General features: G+C 39.1%; 1 protein-coding gene across 2 annotated transcripts in view; it reads left to right on the top strand.

Annotated features, from left to right (window-relative positions):
- Nucleotides 1-22,982, top strand: part of MRE11 (MRE11 homolog, double strand break repair nuclease) — a 115,330-nt gene extending 92,348 nt beyond the window's left edge. For both annotated transcript variants that reach the window (XM_058663738.1, XM_058663737.1), the window contains exons 15-20: nt 4,188-4,407; nt 5,278-5,355; nt 13,226-13,284; nt 14,495-14,562; nt 20,859-20,934; nt 21,876-22,982. In XM_058663738.1, coding sequence (XP_058519721.1) covers nt 4,188-4,407; nt 5,278-5,355; nt 13,226-13,284; nt 14,495-14,562; nt 20,859-20,934; nt 21,876-21,935 — 561 coding nt within the window. In that variant the 3' untranslated portion in view covers nt 21,936-22,982. The remainder of the gene's footprint in view (nt 1-4,187; nt 4,408-5,277; nt 5,356-13,225; nt 13,285-14,494; nt 14,563-20,858; nt 20,935-21,875) is intronic.
- The last annotated feature ends 3,836 nt before the right edge of the window (nt 22,983-26,818 follow it).

The raw sequence follows: 26,818 nt of genomic DNA, 5'->3' as shown, positions 1-26,818 counted from the left end.
ATTCATTTTTCCATTGTCCCTTCTAAAATATTAAAATAAGCTTGAACACTATTATCAATGTCTTCTTAGACTCTTTATGTGTTTTCAGGGATGGGTTAGCAGCCATTTATTTAAATTTTGGACTTTTTTGAATTATTTATTTATTAATTTTCCCCCACTGATTTCCCCTCTTGTATTGCAGTGCGTAGTCCTTCACAAACAGTCATAAGTCCAGAATTCCACTATTGAAATGTTTCCCTACATTGTAGGCATGAACAATGGCAGAGTCTGGCATTCTGCTGTCAGGATATGTTCAACAGTTTTAATTCATAATTGAATTGTATTTTCTTATTTATGCAGTTTTTTATGACTACTATCTGGTATTTACAAGGTTATTTTAAATTCCTTGCTGGTAGAATTTTGCCTTGATTATTTTAATTCAACAGATGTTTTAAAGATTATTTATTTTAGTGGAAAGAGTTACAGAGAGAAGGGGAAAAAAGAGCTCTTCTATCTGTATCTTTACTCCCCAGATGGCTTCAACAGCCAGGGCTTTGCCACACCCAAACCAGAACCTGGAACTGCATCCTGATCTTCCAAGTGGGTGGCGGGGACCCATAAACTTGGGCTGTCTTTGACTACTCTGCCAGGTGTTTTAGCAGGGAGCCAAGTCAGAAGTGAAGCAGCTGGTACTTGAATTGCTTCTCAGATGGGATGCTGGTGATGCAGGTGGTGGCTTGACCCACGATGCAGTGTTGGACCCAGCAGCCACTTTACATAGTTCCCAGGATGGGCTGTATCTTCTGCTTGATTATGGAATGGAAATTTGAAAGATGTGTAGTCAGTATCCATAAGATTTTCTCTATTAGGAGGTGAGAGACATGTAAAAAAACTGTCTACTGCATTGTGTTTGCTAGATGCCTTGCTTATAGTATCTCAGGTATGTTTATGCAGAATGAGAAGACATACCAGACTCCAGGTGACATAGGACTGGTATTTGAACCTAGTTTTTCGCCACATCTAGACTTTCCCATCATCCTGAAACTGTCATGCAGCACATCAGAATCAGTTGGTAACTGCAGTGATTTGGCTGTACTTAGGATTTCTGTACTTAGGGAGGTGAGATCAAGAGACCCTAGAACTTTAAGAGGTAGAATTTTAGGAGGTGCTAAGGTCATTGGAGGAACCGCCTTTGGAGGGGACGGGCTTTTTAGGGGCCCCTGAGCTTTCCTGAGAGCAAGTTCTTGTGAAAGAGAGCTTGACCCCAAATTGCTCCCTGGCTCCCTGTTTCCAGATGTGATCTCTTCTTCTCAATGTGGTGCCATTCTTGTGATGCCATATGTCATTTGACCCTCACCAGAAAATGTTTATTCATTTTATTGGAAAGGCAGATTTAAAGAGAAGGAGAACCAGAAAGATCTTCTGTCTGGGTTGACTCCCCCAAGAGCCACAAGCCAGAGCTGAACTGATCTGAAGCTAGGAGCCAGGAGTCAGGAGCCAGAAACTTCTTGTGATTCTCCCACATGGTTGCAGGGTCTCAAGGCTTGTTGTCATCCTCAGCTGCTTTCCCAGGCCACAAGCAGGGAGCTGGAAGGGAAGTGAAGCAGCCAGGACACAAACTGGCTCTCATGTGGGATCCAGCAGACGCAAGGCAAGGATTTAGTTGTGCCTTGCCCAGTTTTTGGTTTTGTTTTTTGTTTTGTTTTGATTTGATTTGTTTTGTCTTGCTTTGTTTGTTTTGTTTTTAGGATAATGGAAACAGTTATAGATTAGAGATTTTTTTTTTTTTTAAGATGAACACACTTGAAATATTTGTGTTCATTGTCCAAGGTACCCTTAGAGAGTTCTAAATGGCAAAAAATTCTAAAAGGAAATACTACTCAGTTCTCAGGTCATCTGGCTTATATATGATTAATCCTGCCGTTTTACTACAGAAACATTTTTTAATAGCCAGTCCTTTGTGTTTGATGACCTTTAGCCTCAGTTTTTTATTTGTCTTTTAAGTGAACATTTTATATAAAGGTAGAAGAGGATATGACAATTTCCAATTAAGGGTATTGGAGAGTAAAGGTGTGTTTTAATACTTTCACAGGCAATTAGAGCTTCGTGGGTGTGTTAGTTCATTTTCTGTTGCCATATAAAACACCTGAAACTGGGTGATTTTTAAGGGTTTATTTAACTCATAGCTCTGAAAGCAGGTGGTCCAAAGCCTGGCACCAGCATCTGGTTAGTGCTTTCCTGCTAGATCTTGACCTGGCAGAAGGATTCTTCCGGTGGATAGAGTGAGGGTGCTAAAGACCTCCCCACTATTGTTGCTTCTGTTGTTGTTGTTAAGATTTATCCGTTTATTTGAAAGAAGAGTTTCAGCCATAGAGGGAGAAAGAGAGGAAGATATGTTCCATCTACTGAATCAGTTCCCAAATAGCTGAAATGGACTGGATTGGACCAGACCAAACCCACAAGCCAAGAACTCCATACAGGTCACCCATATGGGTACAAGAGCCCGTGTGCTTGGGCCATCTTCCACCTGTTTCCCAGGTTCATTGGCAGGGAGCTGGATCAGAAGTGAAGCAGCTGGGATTTGAACCAGGTTCCGTAGGGGATTTTGGTGTGCTATCACCAGTGGAAACTTAAGCTACTGTGCCACAAAGCTTCCCATAGTGCCTCAATTTTATAGCAGAGCCATTCCCTTGATCATTCATTGATCTGCCAATCCGTGAATGATCTGTTCCATTTAAGATTACAGTGCCTTTGGGATGCTATCACTTCTGGAAAATCCCATCACTCATATGCTATTAACATATGACAGTTGCCAGCATGTGAAATTTAGGTTGAACATTCAAACCAAAGTGTTGGTAGTTTTTCACCATGTCATAGGGTATTACAGATTTCTTTATTCTCAGCATAGTGTTTGGAACTTGGGAAATAGAATTTGTTATTTCTCCAAGCTGTAATTCACAAGTTTATAAGATCATTTAGCTCAGAATATGATTCTCACTACTATGCTTATTTACATAGTTAAAGGGGTTAGAGAAAAAACATTTGTGATTTTATTTATTTATTTAAAGATTTATTTATTTTTATTGGAAAGGCAGATTTATAGCAAGAAGGAGAGACAAAGATCTTCTATCTGTTGCTTCACTCCCCAAGTGGCCACAACAGCTGAAGCTGAGCTGACCTGAAGCCATGCGCTAGAAGCCTAGAGCTTCTTGTGGGTCTCATGCAGTTGCAGGGTCCTAAGGCTTTGGGCCTAGGCATAAGCAGGGAACTGAATGGGAAGTGGAGCAGCCAGAACAAGAACCTGTGCTCATTTGTTGCCAGGAGTGCAAGGCAAGGACCTAGTCACTTGGTTCTTACACCAGGCCTATATTTGTGATTTTAAAATCTCTCATTCATATGGAGAAATTTGATTTTTTTGTTGTGAGTCCACATTTAAAGTTCAGACAATAAATGCTGAGCTTTACATTTCATGTACTCATGCTAACATGAATGCAGAAAAAGTAGAACCTTTGTCATTCTTATTTAAGAATGAAAAACCTTATGACTATTATGCAAAACAATGGTTTTTTTTTTCTCCTTGGCACTATCAACATAGCGAATTTAATTAATATCCTGTTCCTGATGCATCCTTGAGTCACTGTGCGAGTGTCCCAGTGACAGGACACTGTCTTTCCAAGGCCTCTGGATTTTCCTTGCTTTCCTGTTCATAAGATGCTGTATTTTTCTCTTTATGTCCTAGCACAGTGGGAATATCAGTGGGGTTATTGTTGAAAATGTGTTGCATTTACCTGAGACATATTAGTTGCAATCCTATGGGGCAGCAATTTTCTTCACAACATTCCCCCCCAAATTTTTTTTATATATAATTGATCCTTTGAAATCATGTGTTTTCTTGGCTCCATTCAGGTTATTTCCCCCAATTTCTTAAAATTGAGCAGAGTATTCTAAGTCTTTCAGCTTCTTTTGGCAACCACCCATTCTTATTCCTAATAATAGTAATACATATTTGTGTATTCTTGCATTTTGCCTAGTGTCTTAACTGCTGTTCCAAATACTTGCCCCTCCTTTATAATTTTGAAGGATGATTTGTGAAAAAGCAAGGCAGACAGTCTGAAAATGCCCAGTGTTCTTCCAAGTGACTGGAATAATGGTTATTGGGATACTGCACTTTGTGTCAATGTGTTTTTTCTTCTTGTTCTCCCTCGTAGGCTATGAACAGGGCCAGAGCGCTGAGGTCTCAGTCAGAGGACTTGACTTCTGCCTTTAGTTCCGATGACCTGACAAGTATGGATATAGCAGAAGAGATGGCTAATGACTCTGATGACAGTGTCGCAGTAAGAGCCAGCAGGGGAAGAGGCCGGGGAAGAGGTCGAAGAGGAGGAAGAGGGCAGAACTCAGCATCCAGAGGAGGGTCGCAGAGAGGAAGAGGTTAGCACTGGCTGTAACTTTGCCCGCTTCAGACAGGGCAGTTCAAGATTTATTTTAATTATTCATAAAGGTGATCAGCCTTTCATGTAGTTCAGACTTATAGTTTTTGTATGTATTTTGAATGGGTATATGTACAAAGGTGAAATTATTCTTAACACCTTTTTTTAAGCTTTGTTGTATTTCATGCAGTAGCTCTTAGGTACATGTCATACTTATTCTCATATATTCAGTGCAACAGTGAGGCAGGTTAGAGTGTTGAAAGCAAATAGCTACCTGATAGTGGCTGTTTACATTAGGAAGAAAATTCCATCTCATAAAGATGTTTTTGTCATTGTCGTAAGGTACAAATATGCACATGCTTATAAAGTGGTTTTCATGAAGTTTGTTTAAAATAAAAAACTACTCCCAAACGATTTGATTGCTAAAGGCTTTCATTCATTTTAATTGCCATCGTGTTGTTAAAAGTGAACATTGTAGTCATTGGATAGTTTTAACAGTAGAAAATGGTCATCCTGGACTTTCTGATGTATTTATATAAATTCATCTCTAGGGATGTATAATTGTTTTCTTTGAATATTCATTCATAGAAGGTTTAAATGTATAGACAGTAAATTAGTTAAAAAATATCCAGAAAGAGTAAATCTAATATTCTAACATTTTTTATTCTTACTGTTACAAAATATTTTTGTGAATTTTAGTGAGAATAGAATGAACCATGTTTTGCTAAAAATAGTCTCTAAGTATTGATTGGTGAGACTGTACAAATGCTTCCTGTCATTAATGTCTTTGGCCTTTTACAAATAACTACTTGATGTAACTTAGCTTTCCTTTTGGTGATGAGATTGTAATCGCTCTGTATTCAAACAGCAGGCTCTGTTCTGGAGACTTCTCAAGGCAGGAGTTCAAAGACTACCGTGTCAACATCTAGAAATATGTCTATTATAGACGGTGAGTGATTGTCTAGCACTTATTTATAGATTCCTTTCCTCCTAGGAAGACTTAGAAAATTCCCATTGGTAACCTGCATTTGTTTGTGTTAAAATCAGTGGGGAGCTTATTAGGCTATTTAGAGTGAATTATTCTTTGAAAGCTCTTCACTGTGCATCAGAGCTTTTGAAGATGTGTGCTTTAAAAATTATTTTTTTTTTGAAGATTTATTCATTTTATTACAGCCAGATATACACAGAGGAGGAGAGACAGAGAGGAAGATCTTCCGTCCGATGATTCACTCCCCAAGTGAGCCGCAACGGGCCAGTGCACGCCGATCCGAAGCCGGGAACCTGGAACCTCTTCCGGGTCTCCCACATGGGTGCAGGGTCCCAATACATTGGGCCGTCCTCAACTGCTTTCCCAGGCCACAAGCAGGGAGCTGGATGGGAAGTGGAGCTGCTGGGATTAGAACCGGCGCCCATATGGGATCCCGGGGCTTTCAAGGCAAGGACTTTAGCCGCTAGGCCATGCTGCCGGGCCCTTAAAAATTATTTTTACAATTCCTAGAGTGTAGACAAATGTGATTCATCATTTCCTTTTGACAGAGCAATCAGAGCAGCTTAAAAAAATGAGGTAGTTGGTCTACATATCAACAACAGGGAAGGTGAAGGAAATTTCTTCTAAAGTAATGCTTAATCCTTTGCTTCTGTCCATCTCTTCTGTCAGTGTAGACAATTTGTGTGAGCCATTTAGGGAAATTATAGTTAACATTCTTAGACTTAGTTTTGTGTTCAGAAAATTAGCTTTAACCTAAGGGGATCTGTCAAACTGTACTAATATTATGATATGTGAGATCAACTTAAGCTATCATATTTATAAAGTATATGTTAAGACAGGTGGTAGGGCCCGGCGGCGTGGTCTAGCGGCTAAAGTCCTCGCCTTGAAAGCCCCGGGATCCCATATGGGCGCCGGTTCTAATCCCGGCAGCTCCACTTCCCATCCAGCTCCCTGCTTGTGGCCTGGGAAAGCAGTTGAGGACGGCCCAATGCTTTGGGACACTGCACCTGCGTGGGAGACCCGGAAGAGGTTCCAGGTTCCCGGCATCGGATCGGCGCGCATCGGCCCGTTGCGGCTCACTTGGGGAGTGAATCATCGGACGGAAGATCTTCCTCTCTGTCTCTCCTCCTCTGTGTATATCTGGCTGTAATAAAATGAATAAATCTTTAAAAAAAAAAAAAAAAGAGGTGGTAGCAGTATTTTTCTAACTAGCTTCTAGAATACATTCACATATATTTTGTTTACATTTTCTGTTATTTGGTATCGTAATCTTGTTTTGATAACCAGGATTAGTTTTTGACATACTGAAGAGTTAGACTAAATTTCAAAAAGTGAAATTTTCAAGGGTAAATATAAACTACGTTAAGGGAGGGTGGGAGGGACAAAAAAAAAAATATATATAAACTACGTTTATTTCAAAAAGGACAACTTGTACAAATAGAATTATCAGGTTAAAAAAGGCAGATCAGTAAGAGTTGCACAAGTTAGCACAACTGTTTACACCTCGTGAAATATTAAGCATTATTACGCAAGTAGTATGTTCTCCCTCTGAACTGCATTGAATTCCATCATACTGAGAATTCTGGGCTTATCTTTGAAACTGTGTTCAAGAAGGATTTCACCATATCGGACAATTCTGAGGAAGAACCATGAGATTGGAAATTTTACCTGGGAAAGACTCATGTTTTTACACAGGCTAAGTTCTGTAATGCAAAGGGTAGGGTAGATTTGATTTGGTTAGTTGCAGATGCAGTGACATTAATCTATATTGGTTTATGAATTCTGTAAGAATCTGATGAAAGATTGTTTCTTTCCCTAACTAATTGTGTGAAATTCCATCCAATTTCAAAGAGTTTAAGTGCTGCCATGAAGTTCTTTCTTGTTTTCCAGATTAAAATTTTATGGCTCAAAGAGAATGGCTGGGGAAAGCTTGTGGACTAGGGAGACTTAGAACAGCTTTGCTACTTTCATTGTATAAATATGGGAACTGAGCTAAGCAATTTGCTCTGGGTTGATAAAACCACAGGTAGTGCCAGTAGTAGTAATATTCACTGCGTGCCGCTTAACAGCTCTGTGGTCTTCGTGCTGACATTGTTCTTGTTTTTACAGAAAAGGGAAGTGATGTTTTGGAAAGATATGTAACTTACCTGCAGTCTTATAACTAATCAGTGCTGGGACTTGGATTGAGCTTAAATTTGACTTCAACAACTACAGAGTTGACCACTATACTAATTTACAGAGTAGTTAAGTTTAGAAGTCTAGCTGCTGATTCTTTCTAGAGGAGTCTTTGCAGTATATAGATTGGCCTATCTAATTAATCAAAAGGCTAAGTAAGCTGCCCTGTGACAAGGTAAGTTATTACTCCATTAAATAATGGAAGGTTCAAAACTCACTAGATGACAGCTGATACTGGAGAAAGGACAGAAGCAGCAGATTGATGATAGCTTGTAAAGGAACCTTCATACCCCAAATTCCATTCTGTATTTTTACTCGAGTATTATTGATTGTTTCTAGAGAGAGCTTCTTAAGACCCTTAGCCTTTGACTGTGGGAGCATGTTGTCTTTATTATGATTTCAGAAGTGGCATTCTGAAAGAGGCTCTTCTCTCCCAGGCACATTGGACCTAAAAACATTTAAACGGAGTGAAAGAAAAGGCAGCATGATGTCTTGGCCTGGAGCTCGGCTTGGCTGAGTTCAGCATGTCACAGCTGAGTGATATGAGATAAGCCACTCACCCTCCTAGGTTGTTTAGGTGTACATTGAGAATAATAATCTATTTTGGGATACTCTGAAGGTTACTTGAACAAAAAGCCTGGCACATACTTGGCATTTATGGAATATTATTATTTTTGAAAATGAGAAAATGAACATAGAAGAATAAAGTGAGTGTAATATGGGACATTTCATGTTAAACCACCAAGAGTTGATTAATATATCCAGTATTACAGATTGTGTAACTTTATTGCAGACCAAATTGTTTTATTTTTTCTGTTTATTTACTCTCGGCTTGTTTTATGTGAAACTTTCAATAACAGTGGATAAGATTAATCACTAAACATGAGATTTCACGTTTCCATTTTTGTTCGACAAGAGGCTTAACACTAAGCTACTTGCTTTTTGAAATTATTTTTATTAATTTGTTTCCTCCAGCTTCCTGTGTTAGATGTTACACTTTTCTGCTATGATGACTCTAAATGTGGTGTTCTTTTTTATCCTGCTTAGGATTTCTTGGTATTAACAATCTGAATTGGTGTCTTTCATCATCACTAAAAAAATTCTTCAGCTATTAGTTCAGTGCTGTAAGGATATTTGTTTTGTATTTTATGTCCAATAACCCAGTGTCTGGATGTCTTTGGATTCGTTCTGTTGGTTCTCATTCATGGTGGCTTATTTTTTACATGCTTTATTATCTGTTGCCTAGAAAATGATCAGTGGGAATAATTTGAAACCCTGAGTGAAGCTATCTACTGATACAGACGATTCATCTTTTTTTCTTCTGGTATAAGTCTAAGAATACTTTGCATGAAATTTGTAGCTTGAGAGTTATTCAGATCCTTGTGAAATCCTGTGTGACTGATTCTCTGGTTAGCCAGTTGGTCCCAGTTTAAGATGAGGGGGAAGTACTCAGGCCACCCACCTGGAATGGCATTGGATTGTGGTGATTCTCTCCCTTTCCCTGAGATTCTCAAAGCCATTGTGAGTATTTCCCGCATCCACAAGGATCCTCTGGGAAAACAGCCTGCCTCGCTGGATTCTAGCTTTTCTTCGGTTTCCTTACTCCCTTCCTAGATGATTAACCCTTCAGTGACATTAAGAATTTAATTTTGTTGTTTTATATTTTTGAAATACCAGTCTGAGTTATCTAAGATTTATTTTATTTTTATTACAAAGTCAGATATACTGAGAGGAGGAGAGATAGAAAAGAAGTGGAGCTGCCGGGATTAGAACCAGCAGCCATATGGGATCAAGGCGAGGACCTTAGCCACTAGGCCACGCTGCCGAGCCCAGTCTGAGTTATCTTAAATAACCTACCCTACAGTGAATGCATCCAGAGGTTTTGTTCTGTTTTTCTTCACTCACTTATTTACTTCTAGTACTGTGTCTCCTGTGTATTTTGTAAGCATGTTTCCACTTGCCAGTGTCAGCTCTGTTTAGAGCCATTAGTGCGAGGAGACTTTCAAAGGCCACTGTTCTGTTACCTGTTCATTATGTGGAATAAAATTATTTGTGTTGCGAGACAGAAGACCAGTTATTGTACTTAAGTCTTACAAGTTTGCCTATTAAAAACAAGTAATATTAATCTATGAGAAGAGGCTAAGTAAGTGATACAAATTAATAAGAAACTTCAGACTTCTGGGCGAAATTCTTACAGTGGTGCCTTTTGCAGCTTAGCATGTGATTGAGAACCTATGCTTTAGATTCAGGCAATCGGGGCCCGGCACGATGGGCCAGTGACTAAATCCTCACCTCGTAAGCTCCAGGATCCCTTATGGGCACCAGTTCGTGTCCCAGCTGCTCCACTTCTCATCCATTTTCCTGCTTATGGCCTGGGAAAGCAGTCGAGGATGGCCCAAAGCCTTGAGACCCTGCCCCTGCGTGGGAGTCATCTCCCACATGAAGCTTCTGGCTTCCCTCAGTTCAGCTCTGCATGTTGCAGCCATTTGAGGAGTGATCCAAAGGAAGGAGGATCTTTCTCTGTGTCCCTCATTATCTCTGAATCTGATCTGCCTTTCCAGTAAAAATAAATAAATCTCTAAGTAAATAAAATTACAAATGTTTTTTCTCTAACCCCTTTAACTATGTAAATAAGCATAGTGATGAGATTCATATTCTGAGCTAAAGGGTCTTATAAACATGTAAATTACAGCTTGAAAAATAAAAAATTCTACTTCCCAAGTTCCAGATAAAAACAAATATATCTTTAGAATCAGGTGGTGGGACTTGGTTTGTCAATCACCTGTGCACTTGATCTTAGTTGAAATGATGACTACTTGATTTATAGCTGTTTGTCCACCAACAAAGGAGTTATGCTTTTTCAATGTTTAGTTTTCAGTTCCCTGGTCTGTAAAATAAGTTGATAACACCCTCTTCCTCTTGGGGTTGTTCTGAGGATTAAAAAAAAAAAAAACCTGGGAAGTGCCTGGCACAGTGTGGGTGCTTACCGAGCTCTCAGTAGGTGATAACTGTGGCCATCCTATAAGCCTCAGATCCCTTAGCTCTATAGTCTGCCAATTGCCCTGACTTGACTTGGTACTTACAGTTATATTAAGTGAGCTTAGGTGTAGACAGGACTGAGCGTAGTGCCAGATGACGTAGAGATTGCTGCTTTTGGTGTGAGTGGCACTGTTTTATAATGAGGGAAATGGGTGTTCCATAAACCGTCGGGAGTCATTTATCTTTTGTCTGATGACTTGATCCAATCTGATGATTTAGGGGATTTAACTGATTACCTCCGGTGTTGGGCCTGTTTTTGAAACATGATTTATTAATAGGAATGTGTGAAGCATTTTCTATGGAATTAGATTCAGAGTTTTTGTAAATCTGACAAAATAATCATGGAGCACTAACTATACTTGTCAGCATATTGGGACGAGAAGCAAAATTAAAACCATAATTTCCTGGTCCTTACACTTAAAAGTGGAAGAATGAAGAAATAAATGAAGGTTACATGTTATTATAACAAGCTCCATTGAATATAGAGTTTTATTGTTGCACTGAAATTGCACTGGGAAAGGTAGAAATTACACTCATAGCCAGTAGCAGTTAAAAGAAAAAGTTCACAGCCAGATCTTTTCCATTGAAATCAGTTGGTAGAGGTGAGTGACTAAGTGGATAAAAGAATTTTGAAGCCACTGTCTGTACAATTAACTCACTGCTGTGAGGACCTCTGCTGTGGTACATTTACTAATAATTAGCACATGTGTTGGAGTACTTCCTACCCATGAGGCATTTACCAAAGCGGTTTACATTATCTGTTCATCCTTTCAGCAGTTTTCTGCATGAACTGTTAACACTATTTTACAGGTATTTGATCGTAGTCTCCAGGCTGTGGAGTCAAAATGAGTAACTGTAAAGCCAGAACTTTTAACCACCGTACTTAATTGTTTTCCTACTTAAATGCAGTGTTTTATTTTTTTTCCTGATTAATTGCACAGACATGTGTTCGTGTCAATGTTTATGGTGTGCACTAGGGATTTTTTTTAACATTTCTTATTTTCAGGAATCTCAGAATTTGATAAGTCAGTTAATGTGTAAATATTGAGCATAAACATTTTTTTAAAGATCTATTTTTTTTATTAGAAAGATATACAGAGAGGAATAGAGACAGAGAGAAGATCTTGCGTCTGTTAATTCACTCCCAAAGTGACTGCAATAACTGGAGCTGCGCCAATCTGAAGCCAGGAAACTAGGGCCTCTTCCGGGTCTCCTACATGGGTTCAGGGTCCCAAGGTTTGGGTTGTGCTCAACTGCTTTCCCAGGCCACAAGCAGGGAGCTGGATGGGAAGTGGGGCTGCTGAGATTAAAACAGGTGTCCATATGGTATTGTGGTACGTGCAAGGCAAGGACTTTAGCCATTAGGCTATCATGTTGGGCCTGAGCATAAACGTTCTTTGGAAGTGTCATGATCGCTGGCCTTCCTATTCAGTAGTATTGTCTATCCTTTTTTAAAAATAGATCAAACTTTGTTTATTTATCTGGGAGGCAGAGAGAGAAAACAAGCAGAGGCAGAACGCTCTCAGGGGTGGACTCATTCTCCAAGTGATTGTGGCAGCCAGGGCTGGATCTGGCCAAAGCCAGGAGCCAGAACTCAATCTAGTTCTCCCCAGTGAGCGGCAGAAACCCAGCTTCTCAAGGCCGCACTGCGGACTCTTGGACTCTGTACTAGCATGAAGATGGAGGGACTGACACTGAGTATAGAACCCCACTGTTCCAAAGGGGGACAGACAGGAACCCTACTGGTGCCTTTCATAGCTCTTTGGACATCACAAGATTGGATTCAGAACCTGAAATATAGGGAGTATTACCAAGCAATAATGTAGGCTGGTTAGATTCTTCAGTTTTTTCTGAATAGGAGAATTTTAGACATTAAAAGAAGTTTTGACTATTTGGACTTAAATCATGTTTCTTTTCTTGCTCTGTTTAGTTTGAAGATTATCATAATATTTTTTATTTTTAGAAACAAGATAGAAAATAAACTTTGAAATTTATTGTAGATTTTGATCTTAAGGGAAAAGAATGGAACAGGCAAAGGATTAGCTGAACTTCAGGTTTCTCAACTAGATCATCAAGCAACATAAATGAAGATTCAGATAAGTTGTATCATGAAATAAAAGATAGTCTATGTTCTAGAATTTACTCTGGCATATTTTCTGGATAATGAAAATGGCCATGAAGGTACAGATGAATGAGAAGGCTTCCTTCTGTGTTCTGGAATCACATGGCTCCTAATACAGTTACAGGGAAGATATTGACCACAAAAGAGATCTCTTAGGAGTTTTGCCTTCATTGTATTTGTAATGCAGCTGGTAAGGTGATTAGATTTAACCCTTCAGGTCTGTTTTTGCAAGACATTTTTAGTGTGGATGTATTTATGAATGCTGCTTGTTATCATATATGAGTAAGTCTAAAAATCTAAGACTGACAACCAAGCATTGAGTTATTTGAACATATAATCTACCTCCCTTCAAATTTAAAAACTATGTAATTGTTTTATGATTAATTGTTATGGATTTTTACAGATAGGACTTTGAAAACCTTTAGCTAAAATAGTGTGCAAATTTTTCTAAGTTATTTTAACAAAACATGATGAGTATTTTATGTCTTTCATCAGCCTTTAAAAGTACAAGACAGCAGCCCTCCCGAAACATTGCCACTAGGAATTATTCAGAGGTAAGACGATACTATAGTTGTGTCTTAATAACATGTGGTTCCTGGATTATGAATGATCAGCTCTGATTTATAAGTTAAATAATAGAGGAAAAGGTATAGAATGAAAAGCTGCAGAGAACTTTGCAAGTTATCTAGACTGAGGGCTTCCATGATTTGTTGTCTCTTTGTTTTGAAAAGCAATGATTCATGTTGTTAGAAATCCCTAAATGCAGTGTCTTCAATGATATCTTTGTGGATGATGATTTTGAGACCCTAGGGCTCAGACATGGGATATCAGTACTCAAAGGGAGCTCAGTGCATGCAGAGGTTTTATTACTCCTGGGTTCCTTTTGATACTTCCACTCTTGTAATGCTGTGGTTGTGCCTTTGTGGAGATGCTCAGCTCAACACAAAATGAAAGATAGGAATCTCCTGCTCTGTAGGTTAACCTGGGCCTTCTTCCTGATTCTAAATCTAGTATGGACTTGGTTCTCCTAATACCTCATTTTCAAAACCAGTGAAAAAACTCCCAAGTCATTATTCTGCCTCCTACATGTTTTTTTTTTTCAGAAGTAACATTGTTGACATTTTGAATAAGGAATTTTTTTTTTGTTGGGAAGAACTGTCCTGTGCTTTGTAGCTAGCAGTATCCTTGACTTCAGATGCTATTCCTTGAGTGTTCTATCTTTACCTTTATCCTGGCTTGCCCTTCATTTAGGTGAAGATGTAGTGAATGTCGTCTTAAATGTCAAGATAATGCAGAAAGAAGTAGGAATAGTTATTATTTTGGACAGAATCAATAAAAACATCTCTTGGATCTGAACACTAAAGAAATGATATTTAATGGGAATAAATGTAACAGACAGATACCTAGTCCTCTCCACACAATCTGATAATCCATTTAAAATTGGAGGTAGAAAACCGATGTTCTAACTTCTCATCAGAACCCAAGAAAAAAATCACATTAGCCCGTGCAGACTACCCAGGTTCGGGGGACCTGGGAAGGAAGGCAGCTGGGAAATGTGAGTGAAGAGGGACATAGGGGCGAGGGCAGGCTAAGCGTTCATCTACAGGTGGTTACAGAGGTGGTTTCTGCCTAGGTTGGTGCCTTTTAGAGGTTGGACCGTGTACATGTTTTTGTAAGAAAATATTTTTGAGATAGTTACTTAATTCATTTTAAACTACATGTTCCACAAAACCATTTGTTGCTCTGTTTCCTGTGCTTCCGTAGGTGATTGAAGTGGATGAATCAGATGTGGAAGAAGATCTTTTTCCTGCCACTGCAAAAACAGAGCAAAGGTCAGTCAATGACTTCCTGCAAAAAATCACCATCATTATCCAGAATTGCATTTGTATGTTTTCTTACACTTTAGAAATTCAGCAGACTTAATTGCATTTACTAACGAATATAGAAAATGAAAGGAAAAGTCCTGGTTCATTGACTCAAGACAGCATTACTACAAGTATTTTTACTGAAAATATAATAAGCTAAACTACTTTTCTTAATGGAAGTCAGTGTTCTTCCCAGTTAACAAATAATTTTGCATTATGTTAACAAGCGTCTGACTTGAGCTTTTCACCGTTCTGTTTTTGTGTACTCAGTCATACATGTACTGAGCCCTCAGATTCACATGGACTTGCTGTGCCTTCGGAGCATTTACGTGTTCTTCCGAACCTATTCGTCTTTTACCTGTTGCTGTTAAGCTTGACTTGATTTCCTAGTACCGTTTTCATGTAGAAGTTAAAGTTTTTGGTGAACATTGCTTAACTGAAGCTTGATTAGTGAAAATCTTTACCTAAAAATGATGATAGCCCTTTTGTTTTTTTTCTTCTGAAATCTTTTTTTAATATATATATATTTTTTATTAATTACATTGCGTTATGTGACACAGTTTCATAGGCTCTGGGGATCCTCCAACCCCTCACCAAACCCTCCCCCCCATGGTGGATTCCTCCACCTTGTTGCTGTATTACATTTCAAATTCAGTCAAGATTCTTTCATTGCAAGAGTATACCAAGCATAGAGTCCAGCATCTTGTTGTCCAGCTCAATTCAACAGTTTCTTGGGGAGACCATCTCTGGTCTGAAGGCAGAGCTGGCAGAGTATCATCCCGATCAATTAAAAGCCACAACATAACATCAATGACAATTTACAACATTATGGAATTAATTTACATGGTATTGAGTAACAAATATGTTTAAAAAAAATGCAAGTTCTTAACCACATCCTGTGACTGTTTCATTGACATTTCAATTTTAGTTTATACACAGAACCTGCTGCTATACACCTTAAAATGGCTATACGGTGCTATTCAGCTGTCTCATGTCTATTTTCATTTTAGTATTTAGCAGTTTATAGTGTTGGAGCATAATTTTACTGAACCTGGCAGATTTTAGGATAGTCTAAACTGGCTTATAACTCTAATAAGGCATATGTCAACAGTTGAGGTGTAGCGCAGTTTTAGGAGGGGTGTGCAAAGAAATCTTCAATACCCCAGTGAGGAGTAACTAATCTTTGTGTCCTGCCTAGTAAGGTATGTGTGAGTCCACGCTGACCATTTCCTGTCTGTTTCTAAGCTTTCCTTGTTTTTCTCCGCCTATCTATTCTAATGTGTGCGTGTGTGTGTGTTATTGGATGGGCCCTCTGGAGCGACCCTGATGGTCATTGCAAGAGAGAGTGGGGATCCAAAGTTGGAACTAAGCAAGGACCAGAGAAAGCTCCTCTCCCTAGTCCCGAAGGAAGTTTACTGTTCTGTTTCTGCAGACAACTCAGGGTTCCTGGCTGTTGTTCCGATGACCTTGGATCCTGCAAGGAGGGTTTTGGGCTTCTTGCAATCCCATATGGTAGATCCAAAAGGGGGTGGATGACCTCAGAGTTCTCGGTCCCTGAAGGCACTCCAGTTCCCCGTGGTCTCTGGCAGTTGGGATGTAGTCCTTGGTGTCAGTACTGATAGTCCTTGGTGAGGATCCAGGAGTCTCCAGAGTTGGGATACAAGCCTCCTCCTCCTGCTCCCCCTGCTCCACTCTGGGGTCCCCCCTGCTCTGTGCATGTGACCTCCTGTTAAGAGGTTGTTAGTATCGCCCTTGATTCCCCCTGTATGTCTTTGTAGTTTTACTATTGTCTAATGCTGATTTGAATCTGTTGTCTATAAGTTACCTGTTATGTTCCTGATAGGTTATACTTCACATCTTCCTCACACATTCTAAGGAGATGGAAGATTTCTTTGCTCTCCCTCCCCATTTCCGAGTAGCAAGTGATTGTACTAGCCTACACTCCCTATCCCTTTTAAATAGTTATTTTCTGTTTGAGTATTGAACTAAATTTGATGGGGAATATAACAAATGTTATTAAGGTTATTGCCTTAAAGCAAGCTAAATTGTAGTCAAAAAGAAAGATTAGCATATTTGGATCCATTAAATTTGATTCAATCAGTGCAGAATTATGTGTGGAGTTTTCTGGTGCAGGCCCTTAATTATGAGTGCTTATGGGCCTTGAGGGAAAAAAAAAGAGCAAGGAATACCACTGATAGTTCTTTCATGTCATGAAGATTCATTGTTTCTCAGGCCCATTTACATGTATTAACCAGCATTCCATTGGTTCCAGCTAACAGGAAACCCAACTGGAGGGGATTTTTTGGAAGAATGTCAGGATATCTTAGGTCACGGAAGAAGAGCAGGTCCCTTACTAAGTCTTGCTTGGTTCTTTCTTTGTAAATGAAAGTTTGTGTAAAAAAAGTAATGTGTATCCTGTGGGTTTTCAGGAGTGTATCAATTAGGTGAGCACAATATGGAAGTTTAGCATGTGTGTACTCATTATTTTTTCAACATTGAACTAATGAAATGATAGTACTGTTTTGGTTTAACGTGTTGGTAGGTATTAAAGAGCAATGCTTTGATTTGTGTTACCATTTGGGATTATCTGCATTTCCGTAGAATGAATGGAAACCTCTTTAGTCATGATCTGGTAACCCATAGTAACTGACATGCTTCCCATAGGCCGAGCATTTTACATATGTATTAGCTGTTGAGTTGTCTCTGACCAAGAAAGAGATGGTTAGAGCTTAGCCATCCCATTTTGTAGATGAAAAAAATGTGGCACAGTGGGCAGTGTAATTTAGTGTTTATCTGACTAGTCGTACAGGCCAAGTATTCTGCTTACAAATAATGTCTGCTGTTACTTCTTACTTTGGTAGTTAAGTTCTCAAACCTTTGCACAATCAACAAAAGTTGTTTAAATGGTAAGAAACTATTTAGAAATAGACAGGAAACATCTAAAGTCAGACTTTGCAGATTTATTTTTGATAACAACAGCTGACTGATGACTTAGGTTGATTTTGCAGAATTTTGGTGGCAGGGTATGTATAGTTATGTCACTTAAAATTTCAGCTGTTTAAGCTCTACCACTTATGAGGTGTGAACCTTGGGGAAATTACTTGATTGCCTGTGCCTCGGTGTTGGAGGTTCCACAAAAATAAATAAAAATAAATACTCTCATTTGTAATGTGATAAGGATACTGCCCAACACATATTCACAGCTATGTAAGTATATATGAAAATAAACAACAGCTTAAGGAAACAGGACAATGTAGTAAGAAAAATGTTGACTAAAAGAAGTGCTGATATTCCTGACAGTTAACTTTTAAAAAGAAGTAACTTTCAACTGTAAAACTCCTTGACTGGGTAAACTGTGAAAAGCCTACCTCTCCTTGGAAAAATTGTTCCATATTCTGCCTTTATTGTATTGGGAACAAGAAGATCCTTCTAGAACTGGAAGATTATAGCCACTCTCTTCACAGTGGCAAGAAAGACCTGGCAGGAGAGGTCTTGGCTGGACTAAGCTGGCCAAGGAGAGGAAGGAGACAGGGGAGAGTCTGTGAAACCTTGCAGTGAAGGAACTCACATCCTTTGACCACGTTTCATGTGCCAGGCAGGGTCTATGGCTAGTTTGACATATTCACATGTCTTGTTGGCTAAACCTTTCTAGACAGGAACTTTCATTTCTGGCCACACATTATATCTCAAAAGTCCTCAGAACTTGATGTGTTTCTATCCCCTCCCTTTTTTTTTTATTGATCCATCTATTTGAGGCTGATCAAATTAAATGATTCTAGACATTCAGAACAAAGCCCGTTTATTGAATCAAGCAGTCAGAATAGTTTAGCCGTTTACTTATTTCAAAACAAAGTAATTTTTAAATGTTCCTTACAGAGGTGAGGGGATGGAATTGCAAACACATGTGAACCTCTGGTAGGGATGAAGAGTATCAGGGACAGGAGGAGGGGTGAGAGAGGAGTGTCCGCAGAGGAGTCGGGGAGGGAGGAAAGGTTAAGAGAGGGTACACTGCTTCTTGTCAGACTACATCACTGGTGAGGAGCAGAGACAGTCTATTGACAGCAACCACTTCAGGAGCCTGGGAAGTGGGGAGAATGTCCTGGTCATTGTTAAAGGTGACATACTCCGTCTGTCCTCACAGGAGGTCTCCCTTGTTCTCTCTGTAGAAGTTCTAAGGCATGTTGGTTGTACATGTGTCCCTCGGAGTGTCCATAGGACTAGGTGTTTCCTGTAGTGTTGGCCTGGAGTATTGTGCCATTTGTCCTTTCTCCATCCCCTGAAGAGGTATTGGGGCAGAGGTTGGCTTGTCTTTCATGTGCCTCTGTGTATGCGCTTCATCCTTTCTCTGGGTAAACAGCAGGGGTAGCAGTCCTGCCACATGGGCTTCATGGTTAGGTCACATGTCCATGGGAAGTTCTGTCTGAGATTGGGGATCTCCGTCTGCAGGTTGCTGTAAACAGAGGGCTTCTCATGAATGACAGCTCTCGGTCTGTGGGACTCTCTGCTGTGGCATTGTTGGCGGTCGCCTGAGAGCCAGTGCCGGCCTGCCTGCTGGTGTGCCCCAGGGGTTGTCTGCAGATGCAGTAGAAAGCGGTGCCAGGTCTCAGGGAGTGTTTCCTTCTGTAATCTTCCACCTACTCCTTTTATCAGCTTTAGCACTGGATTTGGGCTTTTAATGACCTGTTTTGTTGTTGTTGGTCTCAAATGGAAGTAAATCAGTAATTGACCAGTTCTTTGCTTGGGTTGGGACCACCCACCCCTGCTCCAAGAAAAGGATGGATTAATAAATTTTTTTTCTTTTTTATTGGAAAGTTATATATACAGAGAGGAAGATCTTCTATCCGTTGATTCACTCCCCAAGTGGCTACAACAGCCGGAACTGAGCTGATCCAAAGCCAGGAGCTCAAGTTTGGTTGAGCAATCCTTGTCCTTTCTTCTGTGCATAAGGACATGTAGATTTTTTTCCTTCTGACAAAGGATCTCTTGATTTGTAACTTGTTTATCCAGATGAGACTTTGAAACACTTTTTTTCTACTGTAATAACATCCTATTATATTTATGAACAAGATTAAACTTACTTGCTTGAAATTCACAAACACTGGTTTAAGACAGGAATTGGCAAACTTTTTTTAGGATAGGATCATGAATATTTACACTTTGTAGGCAAAGAGGTAAAATCATGGATATTATGTAGGTACTGAAAATGTAACCATTTGAAAATATAAACATCTATTAGCACGCAACCTTAAAACACAGGCCAAAGAAAAGTGGCAGGCTTGATTTGGCCCCTGGCCATGGTTTGCTGGCCCCTAATCTAATTCCAGATTTGTATTAGTATAAAAGCATAGGTGAAGTTTCCTTAGGGCAGGAATCGTGATTTTTCTGAGTGCCGGTGTCCCCGAGGGCTCTCCTAGCACTGGCAAGGAGCAGAGACTTGGTGAAGATTGCTGCTTGGTCCGGACTCAGCCTGAGTACACTGGCAGGGACGCAGCTCCGGAGAGGGCTGAGCCCTTCCCAAGAGCCTTTCATCCTGTGATGGACACACTCCTGAGAGGCTGCCACGCGTTCTGCAAATGCAGCCTGGTGACACGTGGTGAGGACATCGAGAACCTAAGTACCCATCTGTGTTGTGCTGCATTGTGTGTCAAGCACTTGCTGAACTGAAGCGAATTCATGCATTGTGTCCTTAAAAAATGTTATCCTCATTTTACAGATGAGGAAATTGAGGCACAGAGATTTAGTAATTTTCCTATGCTGTGTAGTACATGGAGAAACTAGAATCCAATTCATGACTCCAGGGTTCTCTTTCTTACCATAATATTTTTACTGCCTCTTATGTTGATGATGGGATTGCACTGTTTCTTCCATAGCTGCTGGGAGATTGAAAAATTTAATAGAAATTTGAAGTGTTTTTTGTTTGTTTGTTTGTTTTGTTTTTGGAAGGGTGGGAAGGATGAAAAAAAACTTTATTTGCAGATGACATGGTTTAAATTCTGAGAATCCAAAATAATTGATGCTTCTACCTGCCAGAAATGAAGCAAATGAAACAGTAACCTTAAATCACTAAAGCCTTGGCTAGAATACAATTTCAAGAAAAATATAGTTGGGTTTTTGGATACCAACAGTGAACAAAGTGAGCCAATTATACATTTAATAAAATATGTATATGTATGTATAAGAAAACCATGAAACTGATTAATGAAACAAAAGCAATGTGGCTTTGATGAATTTTGTAGCTCATTGTTGTCTTTGTTTTGTCTCAGGTTGTCAACCACATCCTCCAGCAAACGCATGTCCCAGAACCAAATAGCTAAAGGGGTTGATTTCGAGTCAGATGAGGTAATAAAATTATTGCATTTTAATGAATTTTTAAAAATTTGTAAGGGACTGTAATCCCCAGATCAGGTCCAGAATGAAACCAGGAGCCACTTCCAATCCAGCTGCCTGCTCATGCGCCTGGGAAGCAACAATGACCTCAGTACTTAAGCGCATTCCACCCATGTGGGAGACCTGGATGGATTTCCTGGCTCCTAGTTTTGGGTTGGCCATTTTAACCAGAATTGGAAGATCTGTCACCCTGACTTTCAAGTAAATTAATTACTCTTAAAAAAAAAAAAAAGCCTGTGTGTCCATGTTTAATTGAAAGGAAGAACTGTTATAAAATTCTGTAGTGAGTTTGTTAAATTAGATTGATCTTTGACTTCGTAAGTTCTGTCCTTGATAATGGCAAGAAAGAAATAAGTATATATTTTCTCTCTTTTTTAAAATTTATTATTTATTTTTATTGGAAAGGAAGATATACAAAGAGGAGGAGAGACAGGAAGATCTTCTGTCTTATGATTCACTCCCCAAGTGGCTGCAACAGCTGGAGTTGGGCCAATCTGAAGCCAGAAGCCTGGAATCTCTTCTGGGTTTCACACGCAGGTTCAGGGTCCCAATGCTTTGAGCTGTCTTCAACTGCTTTCCCAGGCCACAAACAGGGAGCTGGATGGAAAGTGTGGCTGTTGGGATTAGAACCTGTGCCCAAATGGGATCTGAGTGCATGCAGGGCAAGGACTTAAGCTGCTAGGGTACCAAGCTGGGCTCAAGTTTTTCATTCTTTTAAATTAAAATCTTTGTTAATCTGATATTTCTGTTTATGCTTACCATGGGTGTAATCTGTAGCCCAGAACTATGGAAACTTTTGATACTGCTATCTATTTTTTGCCAAAAATACTGAAAGATTGCTTTGCTGAACTCTTTCAGGCAGTCACTAACCCAACATCTGCTTGTCTTTGCAGGATGACGACGATGATGATCCTTTTATGAACATTAGTTCTTTAAGAAGAAACAGAAGATAATATAGCAAATACAACTTAGAAATTTTCAAGACACATTAATAATCAAAATGTTACAGACCAAGAGTGTACAGTTGGAGATGTTCAAATATTACTGTTAACAAAAAAGACTTCACAGAGAAACAAATGTGTAAGAATTTATACTTTTCAGTGTGATTTCCTGAGTATGACTCCATTATTTACAAAATTTCCAAGTTCAAGGATGTAACTAATAGCATTGATTCTGCTGATTTTTTAATATCCCGTTACACGACATGACAACAAACAAAATCTAGAATAGTGTTTTCTTGGCATAAGTTAGCATCTTAGAGGAATAGTTTGGTTTAAATAAGATTTTTGGGTAAGGCTGAAAATCATGTGCTGTTCTTTTCAGTTTTATAAGCAAAGGCTGCATCAGTATTTTAATTTTGTATTTGATTAACGTTGAGAAAAAAAAGCCCACAAAACCTGATCTCATACAATTTCTTGAGATTCTAGATTTTCTGCAAGTAGAACAGTGCCTGGGGAACTGTGCCTAAATTCACTATGTTACTAAGTATGTAGTTTTTCTCCCTGCTGCTCATTATCCAAGGACACTAAATGGTTAGAAGCATCTTGTAATTAGATGTAAGTTTTCATTTAAAAAAAATCAGTCTGTTGAAATATTGAGTGTTTCATACTGGTCACAGCACAGATTTCAAAAAATTACGTTCCCATTGAGTGTTAGTAATTTTTAGTGGACCTGCCTTCTACACTCCAAACCCCATCTATTCCTAGCAGAAAACTTTTTTAAGATTTTAAGTTGTATCTTTTGTAAAATGTCAGAGAATGTTTTTAAGATAGTTGGTAAAATGGCCAAGTGAAGCTTGTAGTTATATTTCAAGTACAGAATATAACTAGTGGAATATTGTTGCTAACATTTCTCACTAATAATATTTTGTCTTAACTGATTCATAGAAAACATTTCTGAATGGACAACTTCAGCAATATTAGTAACTTCTATTTATGTTTTCTTACCTATTTTAAGGGGACAATAAAAAGTAATCCTCATCATATTAAAAATTTTAAACCCCATTTTCCTTCTTACCATTCTATAAAAAGATTCCTGAATGTATTTCTTCTTTTAATCTTAGGAGGCAGTTATGTCTAGGGACTGTACAGCTCTGTTACAGATCTTGGCAGAACAGCATCCTGCCATAGATAACAACAAATGCTTCCCCAGCAGTACTCATCACTAGTAGAACAGTCGTCACTGGAATATGTCAAATTGTAAGCAATAGAACTTTTGGTTAGTGGCTGCCTCTGCGCTACTGCTCTTTGGTCTCAGTAGAAATTACAATATAACATTGTAATAAGTTTCTTTAAGCTGAGTATAGGGATTATTTTAGCAGGTTACATTCACTTAGTTGAAGACATTGTCCTCTAAGATCTTTGCAGACATGTCTGCCCACATCTTTTTTGCACCTTCAATCTAAGATTCCCAGAATTCAGATGGAGCAAAGATGCAGTCAAGGGTGAGGGCTGCTGCTTGTGGTGGAAGTGAAGCTAGCATGAGCAGGCAGGCCTGGGCAATATAGTGCCACCCTTGCAAGTCGCACGCTGGCCCTGACCAAGCTACAGGGCAGTGTAGCTGATGGATTACATCCTCCCCAGTCACATGTGTCTTAGTGAGAGTCACTGTGAGGGGCTGATCACTAAAGATCTTGATGTTTGCTCTTGGTTATGAAGAGAGATTCCCAATGGGATGTACTTAACTGCCAAGGAAAGTGAGTTACCAAGGATGAGAATCTGGGATGTACAGGTTGTTTTGAGTAGTGTGCATCAGGTTCTGGAAATAGGATAAAAGGAAAACCTTTTTGATCAAGTATTGTGACATAGTTAAAAGTACCATGTATCCTGATTTTCTGTATTGATGCAGCAGAATCTATTATATTGATTCTTTGACAGTTCTCAGACATCGGATGTAGCTGTGTAGAGGCCTTTGGGGTGATTGCAGAGCCCCTGTGGTAGCTCTTGGGGCTGTGAGAGCAACCATGAGAGAGCACTGTGAGGGAACGTTCGTGTGTGCAGTCCTCCCCTGCTTACCAAAGACAATGAAACAGTGCATGCAAGGTGATTGTATTTCTAGGCAGTTCTAGGAAACAGAATCGATGCTTAAACTCAGGCATTTAGGCATGTGACCTCTAGTTCAGATACATGTAAAATAGTTTTTCCTACACCTTTAAGATTGTGACAAAGACAGAAAAGTCATACAGAGTAACAAATAAGTAAGCCTTAGTGGGATCACTATACAGGTGAAGACTTAACGGAGCATGGTGACCTCAAAGCCCTCTCTGCTACTGAGTTGTGTATTTAAGAAGTTCTTTCTTTTGCCACAAGGTGGTGCTTTAACCACAGAAGCAGTTAGGGTGATGCAAATGCAAATCTAAAATGAAGAAGTCTGTGTAGTTTTGCAGTAAATGAGAACCTGTGCAGTAAATGAGAACCTGGTATTCTAAACTTATGCAGTAATACCACAGTTAGCCTTTGATTGTATATTCAAGTTGCTTTACATATTTCACAAGATTCTGCCAACTATTGTGGAGATTATCAGTTTGATAACTTTTATATACTAATGGTTCAAGAAGATAAGAAATGTTTAATATTTTAGCAAAGATAAACATTCTTTTTTTAAAAAAGTTGAGGGAAAAAAGGTCTCCAAGTATAAATTTTTTCTTTTGGATTTATATACATTTAAAGGCAATTTTGCCTGAAAGTACTCTTCGTTTTTTTAAAATTTGTCTTGCATTTGATTGTATTTCGTGGCTAATAACCACTGAGATATTATAAATATTTTATATAATAAAGATTTGACTGATTAAGTCACAGTTTCCATATTCAATAATTGAAAATGTCCACATTTCCTTTTTTTTTTTAAGTTTTCTTTCTATTGAATTTTGAATTTTATGGTGCAACTTTATACAGTGTGGAATTCTGTCCCCCCCCCCCAAATCCCAACCCCCAACTGATTTTTCTCATATTGTTACAATAGTATAGTCCGTAATAAGGAGTTACAGTTACATCAGTCTAGTTTCAGTGTGCCCTGACATTGTTGGTACAGATAACGAAAAACAGTCCAGCATCCCATTGTCTGGATATGTCCAACAGTTTCATTGCAAGTCTATTTTTTATTTGGAAGTAGGGATGCATATTGCATTGTGTATTCACATCTGGATATGTTAGTCTGTACTATGCCATTGCTACACATTCTCTTAAATGAGAAGCCACGAAACAAAGTCAACAACAGGTATGAAGTTAAAACAACCTAAACAACAACAAATAAAAGTTACAGCACCATGGAGTTGAAAAAGTGTGCCGTTGAATAACCAATGCAGGGGTGACAAGAAGACAGCTCAAATGCATCTTGGATAAAATGATGCTACAATGCAATCCATGAGCCAGCGATGAATTTGATGAGAGAAAATAAACCTCTGGAAGAAATGAAAATGAAATCAAAAGCGTCAAAACACATCGGGTGCATCAACAACAGTATGGAAAGGGTTATTAAACTTGCAATTTGCATGATGGCTTCCTTATATTAGAACATGTGGTATTTGTTCTTTTGGAATTGACTTATTTCACTGAGCATAATGGTCTCTAGTTGGGACCATCTAGTTGCAAATGGTATCATGTCATTCTTTTTAATGGCTGAGCAATATCCCATGGAGTCGATGTACCAGTTTTTTAACCATTGCTCTTTGAATGGCCATCTAGATTGTTTCCATGTCTTTGCTATTGTAGATTGTGCTGCTGCAAATACAGGATTACAGACCCCCTTCTCATATGCAGCTTTCATTTCCTTTGGGTATATTCCAAGGAGCAGGATAGCAGGATCATATGGCAGGTTTATTTGCAATTCTCTAAGTACCCTCCATGCTGATTTCCATAATTGTTGCAGTAGCCTACACTCCCACCAGCAGTGAAGGAGGGTACCTTTCTCCCCATATCCATGCCAGCAGATGGTGTTAGTAGAGTTCTGAATGTAGGCCAACTTCACTGGAGTTAGTACCTCAATGTGGTTTCCTGCCTGACAGCTAGGGAGCTTGAGCATTTTTCCTATGTCTGTTAGCCATTTGAATCTGTTCATTTGAAAAATGTCCATTCATTCCCTTTGCCCAATTTTTAAAGATTTTTTTATACTGTCCTTTGGTTTCTGAAGTCCTTTGTAAATCCTGGTTATTAGTCCCCTATCAGTTGTGTAGTGCACAGGTTTTCTCCCATTCTCTTGGTTGCTTCTTCACTTTGTTTCCTTTGCTGTAAAGAAGTTTTTTAGCGTGATATAGTCCCATGTGTTCATTTTGTCTTCGACTGCCTGTGCTTTTGGTGTCTTTTCTAAGAAGTCTTTCTTCATTCCTATTTCTTGCAGAGTGCTTCCTATGTTTTCCTTTAATAGTTTGATGTTTTCTGGGTGTAGACTTAGGTTCTTGAACCATTTAGAACTGCTTTTGGTATAATGTGGCAGGTGCTGGTCTTGCTTCTTAATTCTGCAAGCTGCTATCCAGTTTTCCCAACAGCATTTGTTAAATAGATCAGGCTTTTGCCTTGGATTGTTTTCAGTTTTCTTGTCAAAAGATTAGTTGGCTATATATGTGTGGGCTCCATTCTGGTGTTTCTGTTTCTGTTCCATTGATATACCAAAGCTAGATAGAGAAACAACAGAAAAAGAGAACTACAGACCAATACACTTGATGAACATAGATGCAAAGATCCTCAAAATACTAGCCAACAGGATCCAGCAGCATGGCAGGCACATCATTCACACGGACCAGGTGGGATTCATCCCAGGCATGCAGGGATGGTTCAATATTGAGACATCAATAAATGTGATACAACATCAAAAAACTGAAAAATAAAAACCATATGCTCAT

This window comes from Ochotona princeps, chromosome 4 (genome assembly GCF_030435755.1).
Source record: "Ochotona princeps isolate mOchPri1 chromosome 4, mOchPri1.hap1, whole genome shotgun sequence".
NCBI classification, from domain to species: domain Eukaryota; kingdom Metazoa; phylum Chordata; class Mammalia; order Lagomorpha; family Ochotonidae; genus Ochotona; species Ochotona princeps.
The sequence above is the reverse complement of the archived record's forward strand: the minus strand, read 5'-3'. Positions and strand labels throughout refer to the sequence as shown.